Raw genomic sequence first — 6,957 nt, 5'->3', positions numbered from 1 at the left:
ACTTAGCTGGAGTTGCTGTTTCTCTCTCTGAGATCCTGTCTGAGTCCTTACTTTTGCCTGACCGTGGTGCAGCAAGATGGTGCAGCGAGCCTGGGCTGCAGGGCTGCTCCCTGATCTCCATTTAGAGTGCACTCAATGTCTGATCTGGTGTGGGGGAGGGGATCCCTGCTGGTAAGCTCTCCCACCTTACTGTGGGGAGAGGAGGCTGTCCCCTCCCCACCCAACCTCACCCCATTCCTTCGAGGGGAGACCTGAGCTCTGTTCTTCTATTCCCAGCTCAGCCCCTGCCCGCAGTGGCCTCCCTTTCTCTGGGCCTCAGCCTCCTCTTCCAGAAAGGCAAAAGGCTTCTGGTTGATTGGTGAGATTTCCCTGGTTTGGCCACCCTGTGAGTCTAGGGCTGTGAGTCATCTGGATGCAGGGCAGAGGTGAGGGAAAGGGCCCAGGCCTGGACTGGTCATGCCAGCTGCTGAGGCTGCCTGCACCTGAGGAGCTGGAAGCTGGAGCTGGAGGCTGGAGAGGGAGGCCACACAAGCCAGTGCTAAGTGCTTCTCAGCCTTGCTCTCTCGCCATGGCGGGTAGGGAGGAGCTTGTGGCCTTGGCAGCAGTAGACCCAACACAGGGCTTACCAGTCAGACCAGATGTGGCACAGGAGTATATCAGGGGCTGCACCTGCAGGTGAAAACACACACGTGCACAGGAATGTGCACATGAGGTGCAGGAAAGGACAGCTCCTTGCCCTCACAATGTCACTGTGCCAGAGTTTGCCAAACTGTTCAGCCAGACTGCCACAAGCCACAGCAACCAGACACCCATCACAAAGAAGGCTCTTGTCTGTGTTCTTCCCTCCTCTCCCCAGCCTGGTGCCCCTGCTCCCAGGAGCTTTGCTCAGCATCTCCCTGCAGGGCCAGGGCCCCCTCTTCTGGTCCTCACACCTCCTGTGCCCCTCGCTCTTTGGCCAGTTCCTCTGGGGGGCCTGCTTCTCGGTGCCAGGCTTTGCTGGGCCCCAGCCTTGCCAGACCTGTCTTTTCTGGGTTCTAGGGGCCCTGCTCCTCTTTGTGGCTCGGAGCATGTCTGGACTTCCTGCTCAGCCTGGGGATCATTCCACCCCAGCGGCTGCTCGGAACCATCAGATGGGGACACAGGACTCTCCTGGGCCCCAGGCCTTGGACTGAGCACACACACACTCTTCCCAGGCCAGGGGCTACTGGTGCCTCCTAAAGAGAGGTCAAGGGGAACCAAGTCAGTGTTTTGTGGAGAGCCAGGGACCGGACTGGCTGTTGAAGTTCCTGATTCCCCTTTTGGCCCCTCTGGGGATGCTGGAGCTGGGCTGGTTGCCAGGACACTCAGGGGTCTGCCCTGCTGCTCCATCCTGCTCTGTGTCTGTGCGTTTTCCTTCTCATTCAGAGTCTGGTTGGTGCTTTGACTTCCCTGAAACAAGAGATTGGAGCTGCTGGCTGGCAAATCCAGGGCTCATCCCTAGCCCGCCACACCCTCTGGCCTGGTACCCACCTCCTGGCTCTGTGCCTCCTCCTTGTCTTCCTTTGTCTCCCACCTATAGAAACACAGCACATGGTGGGCGCTACTCTTATCCACCCCACTTCACGTCACCAGCACTGCAGTAGGTGGCCCATGTTCCCAGGGTCTCAGGAGCATCAGAGCCAGAACGAGGCTCCAGGATGCTTCCTTTCCAACCCGCCTCGCTCCCCAAATTCATCTGTTTCCTCTGAACACTGCCCTCCTTAGTGCAGCAGGTCCCCAGCTGCTGTTTATGGCCGAGCCTGTAGCACCTTGAGTTCTGTGGAGACTCCAGGCATGTCCCTGCCTGCACTGCCTGCGAAAGGCACCTGCCTTCCCGGGGGAAGGTAACTGCTGTAATTACCACTGGCCTCCCTGGGCACCAGGCTCTTGCTGCTGCTGCTGCCTTCACTGATGGCCTCTCCCTGCATCTCATTAACCTGCCACCAGGCAGCAGGCAGCAGTCAACCAGGAGACAAGCCCCAAGGGCCGGTGTGGGTCCTCAATTCCTGGGGCAAAGGAGAGCCAGGAAATCAGAGAGCCCAGATGCCTCCCTTGATTTTGCCCCCTGCCACCTGATACCTGCGGGCCCTGCCAGTCAGCCTCTCCGTCCCTTGGGCTTTGCTGCGTGTGACCGGTGCCACTGAGGGTCTGCTAGATGGCCCACCCCGAGTAGTGCCACCTGCAAGAAATGGTCCACAAATCAAGGCAAGAAGAGGGCCTTAGCAGCCCAGCTCCCTCACCAGCTCGTGGGACCCAGCTTCTCCTCCTCTCCCAACTCACCTTTGCCATCAGGGGGCAATGGTGGGGGCTGTAGCTTCAGGTGGCTCCTGTGACCTAAGTGGGGCAAAGGCAATGGAGAAAGGGTAGGGTGACAGAGGATCCAAACACCAGTTTGGAGCAGGAACGCCAGTTCTCCCAGGACCAAGAAGCTGTCAGTCCTTCTCTTGGCTCAGTTGCGGGTTTTCTGGCTCCCAAATAGAGTCCTGGTCTGGAGGTCAGGAGAGCTGGGTCCCTGTGCTCACTTTGCCACTCCTGGCTAAGTGACTGGCCAGCCTCTCCAGCACCAGCCTCCTCATGTATAAAATCAGAGGACCAGTGATTCGCAGAGCTCTGTTCCTACAACCAGCCACGGGAAGGAAACTAGGGCTTTCACACATGAGGAACCAACAGCTCAGCAGGCCCCAGCACAGACTTCCTCATGAGCCATCTCCCCAGACATTCTGGGGTCAGAACCCTGCGCAGGAGTTGTGGTTTTGAAGGATAGGCAGGGAGGTCATGGTGACCTGCTCTGACAGCAAAAGAGAGGAAGGAAGATGTTCCTCCACGCTTCCTTCCAGCTCTAAAACAAATAGTAAACCAAAAGACAGGGAAAAGAGAGGAAGGGATAAAAAGAGCCAAGGAGGGGAAGGGGATGTGTGGGGTCCTGGCTCACCCCTGGTGCTGCCTGCCCTGCCGGGGCCCTCTTCCAGAGGCTTGCTGGAGTTCTGTAGCCTGTGGAGACAGAGAGAGGTAGTCAGGCTGCTGGTGCAGGCAGGATAGAGGCTGCGGCAAGACCCACACCTACCCCACCTGCCCCAGCCCCAGCCCCAGAACTGAGGGCAGCAGGGAGATGATGGGCCCAAGAAAGATGGGGGACCCAGTGCCCACACAGAGCCCTGACCTGAAGGCGAAGGCAGACCCTCACCACCCTGGGGAAGGTCCCACCAGCCCTCCAAGAAGCACCCACAATTAGCCCTACCCCAAACCCCACAGCACATCAGCCCAACAAGCCTCCCTGCCCTGCCACCCACGTGGGCTTGGCTTTGTCCAGGTCCCATGGGCGGCGCCAGTCACCCTGTGCATCTCTGTGCCGGGCAAGACGGGCCAGGTCAATCTGCTCCCGCTCCTGCTTCCACTGGGCATAGTCCCAGCCCACCTCTAGAGGCCCCCACACTGGCCGGTGGGGAGCTGAGCCTGGGACCCTGCCTGGACTCCGGGGCTCCCGAGCACCCTGCCAGGAGAAGACACTCAGAACCATGCAGTAGAAGCAGAAAAAGCCTTGGGCTTGGAATGGAAACCCAGAGTCTACTAACTCCTTCCTCTCTCAAGGTTTTGCTGTCCCCATCTAAATATTAAATGTGTTCCATCTCTAATTGCTGTTTGCAGTAGGTTTCCATCCACTTGCTAGCTGTGTCTTTTGGGAAGATTACTTAACCTCTCTGTGTATCATTTCCTCACCTGTAAAATGGGGATAATAATAGCACCTATCCACAGGGTTGCTGCAGGGATGTGTGGCTAGGCCCAAGGTGAGGGGGCAGGGGGTGGAGCAGCTGTGAGCAACAGCCAGAACTAGGTGCTGCTGCCACCTAGAGGTCGTACCTGGCACATAGCCAGTCCCGGGCCCTTCCAGACCCCACCCAAGGCCCCACCCACTTGCCATCAGAGGTCCAGGTAGGGTAAGGGGCTGGATCACACCTCCGGCTTACCCCGTCTCTCACCGCAAGGCCCACCCAACATAGGGACTAGCCAGAGAAAGGAAGAAGGGATGGGAATTCTTGCTAGTGCTACCTAGCCATGTCCTCACAGATGGGGGACATATGTGACTCAGCTTCTTGGCCTTCCCCAAAATGGGCACCACCATGTTCATATCCCCATCCCCTCTTGAAGATACACCTTCCCTGCAGAATCCAAGCCGCCAGCCATCTGCATGAAGGAGCTCCGGCCCAAGCCCTCTCCAGGTGACCCTTCTGCCCCCTGGTTCCTTGCTCTGGTGGGCTTCTCACTTACGATCCGCTTGGCCTGGGGAGGTGAGTATGGACAGTGTGGCAGAGCTGGGGGAGAAGAGGCTACACGCCTGGGAGCTGGGCTTCCCCCGCCCACCTGCTCACCTCGGCTTTGTTTTCCATGGTCACGGCCAGCTCCACCCGCTCCCCCAGGCAGAAAGTATCAATGTGGTCCTCCGCCTCTTCACCCTCAAGCAGCTCATTTGCTGCTCCAGGTCCAAGGGTGCTCCTTGCCCAGTTCCGGCTGACCACTCGCTTCCCCTGCAGAATGAGGTGCTCTGTCCCCTGTGGGCAGTGCTGGGCAGGAGCTGGGGGTTGGGTCCTTTGGGTGGTTCCCCAGGCCGGGCTCCAGCCCTGGCCCTCCCTTGAATGCCCACAAAGAAGCTGACTCCACGGGGTGTTCGCATGCCATTGGCATTAGGTTATCGAGGCCTAGGGCCACCCTGGGGCCCAAGATGCCACAGTGACCCGTCATCTCTGAACTGGGAAATACAGAGCACTCAGACAATGGGGCTTTGTCCCTTGTCCACTGTTCCTACCATTTGGCACCAGTTCTCTGACCCCTGGGGTTTGGGGTTTAGGAATAGCCTGAGCTTTGAGACCTACGTACAGGGCTTTGGGGCTGGAAAGGGGTATGAGGAGGCTTCTATTTGTTGGCCGTTCATCTGTGGCCCTTCGGGGATGGGGGGACAGCAGTGGCCTGGGCTGCATGAGGTTGGGAGCTGGAGAGCACCCCAGAACTGTAAGTGGGAGAAGCAGAGGAGAAGGGGCGGTTGTCCTCCCCTGCCATGGGCTGGGGCCTCCACCTCCTAGCCACCCTGCCTTGTCTCACAGGTGGGGCTTACCCCGGGAACCTGGCTGATGGTGACGGTGAGGCTATCAGATGGGAGGAACTCTGGTGGCGTGGTCACAGCCATGCCCCCCTGCTCTGCCTGCCGACGGTCTTCCTGGATCTCCTGTGAGAGGGCCCAGGGTCAGCACAGGCCATGGCCCCCAGAAGCACAGAGACACACACACTGACAGGCCTACACAGAGAGACACTGGTGGGACACCAGGGGGCAGAGGCACCACATCACAGAGTCCCCAAGACCCTCAAAGAGCCTCTGAGATGGACCACACCCACCCTAACCCTATGTCCAGGCTGAGCCTTCAGGGGGAGACCACCACACAAGGGTCTGGCGGTCAGATGGGGTGTGCCAACCCAGTCGGTCCTCACAGCCCCTGGCACAGCCCACTCACCTGGTACCTGCGTAGTAAGGCCTGGTTCTTCTTGCGAAGAGCAACAATCCTCCGGTCCAGCTCGGCATCCTTCTCTTCCTGCCTACTCATCGGGGACTCGGCCCCATGTGACCCCTGCAGAGGGCAGGGGTCCACGCTGCTAACTGCTGGGCCCAACCCTTACTAGTGCCCCAACTTTCCCACCCAACCAGATTCTTACCACATAAGGAACAGGCCCCAGAGCTAGGGTCACAAGGGGAGATGGCACAGAGAAGGCCCAAGCCCCCACCCCACCTGGTCTGTCTGCCCATCACTCTGCATTCTTGGGCTCAGGTCAGGGCCTTGTACCCAGGCCTACAGCTCCCAGCAGTGGGCTGCCCCTCCCCCGGCTCTCCAGGGAGCTCCACTGCTGAGCACAGCCTGGAATGGGAGTTATAAATGGCTCTGGCAACGGAACCTGCCGTGACTGGGAAGTTGCCAGGGGATTCAGGAGGTCGAGGAGTGAGCTGTTTGGCTCCCAGGCCCAGAACCACAGTAAGAAGAGAGGCCCCTGATCCGTCCTGAACTCCCAGGCCCTGGACCCCACTTCTCAAGCCTATGCCCAGCCTGTGGGAAAGAGCCGCTCCCAGGGGCCAGCCTCTCCAGCCCGTGAGCTGCTGGCAGTGGACACAAGAGAAAGCCAGTTCCAGGGACGCCCAGGTCCCTCCCTGTTTGGCTGCAGGGTCTCCCTTGTCACCAGTGCCCCTCCCCAGCCCCCCACCTGCCTAGGCACAGCCCTTTTCCTCCCAGGCCCAGCTGTCCCCAGCTGCCATCAGAGTATGGCTTCCTGGTGTCTCAACCCTCTCCCAGCCCCAAGGAGCCCTCCACAAAGGGCCAGGTGCCACTCACAGCTGAGTGCATGGCAACAGCGGGTACGAAGAGAATTCCAGAGCAGCCCCGGGGGAGCCAAAGCAGGAGGGACGCTGGAGCCACTGGAGCCAGGCCTCTGCCGGCCTCTCCCTGCCGGCTTCGCTGCTCAGCACACGAGATCATGTTGTGATTACAAAAGACTCCTCTGGGCTCCCAGCCAGGAACGCCTGGGCCACTGCCCCCACCCATCCACTCTCAGAGGGCGAGCTGGTCCTGCCCAGCACCTCTCCCTGACCTGCCCCAGCGTTCCCAGACAGACCAACACGGACCTCCCCTGGCAGGTTGAGCCTACACAGGGGACATGGCTGCCCCAGGCCCTGCTTTCCCCAAGGCCCTGTGCCCCAGCAAGGCCCCAGCCTGGGCCTGCCTGCGGACAGATGGGCAGCCTTCGCCCCGACCATTAGTAGAGAAAGACCTGCAGGACCCAGCTCCCTGGTCTGAGGCCCCCACCTCACTCTCCTCACCAGCCCCAGTTAAAATAATTCAAAGGGATCAAGAAGCTCCCCTCCCCTACACTACCAAATACTACCTTATACCTAAAAGAACACCA

General features: G+C 59.6%; 1 protein-coding gene across 1 annotated transcript; it reads right to left on the bottom strand.

Moving 5' to 3' along the window:
* Positions 1-885: 885 nt before the first annotated feature.
* On the bottom strand, positions 886-6,596 carry CCDC9B (coiled-coil domain containing 9B). The gene is made up of 11 exons (XM_016220392.2): positions 6,387-6,596; positions 5,520-5,633; positions 5,126-5,236; positions 4,386-4,541; positions 4,171-4,296; positions 3,309-3,508; positions 2,951-3,009; positions 2,299-2,352; positions 2,098-2,197; positions 1,510-1,552; positions 886-1,428 (listed from the first exon to the last, which is right to left on the bottom strand). Exons 1-11 carry the CDS (start codon positions 6,594-6,596, stop codon positions 886-888), a joined length of 1,716 nt encoding a protein of 571 aa, XP_016075878.2.
* Between the last annotated feature and the right edge of the window lie 361 nt (positions 6,597-6,957).

Source organism: Miniopterus natalensis, chromosome 1 (genome assembly GCF_054644295.1).
Source record: "Miniopterus natalensis isolate mMinNat1 chromosome 1, mMinNat1.hap1, whole genome shotgun sequence".
Taxonomy (NCBI): Eukaryota; Metazoa; Chordata; class Mammalia; order Chiroptera; family Miniopteridae; genus Miniopterus; species Miniopterus natalensis.
The sequence above is the reverse complement of the archived record's forward strand: the minus strand, read 5'-3'. Positions and strand labels throughout refer to the sequence as shown.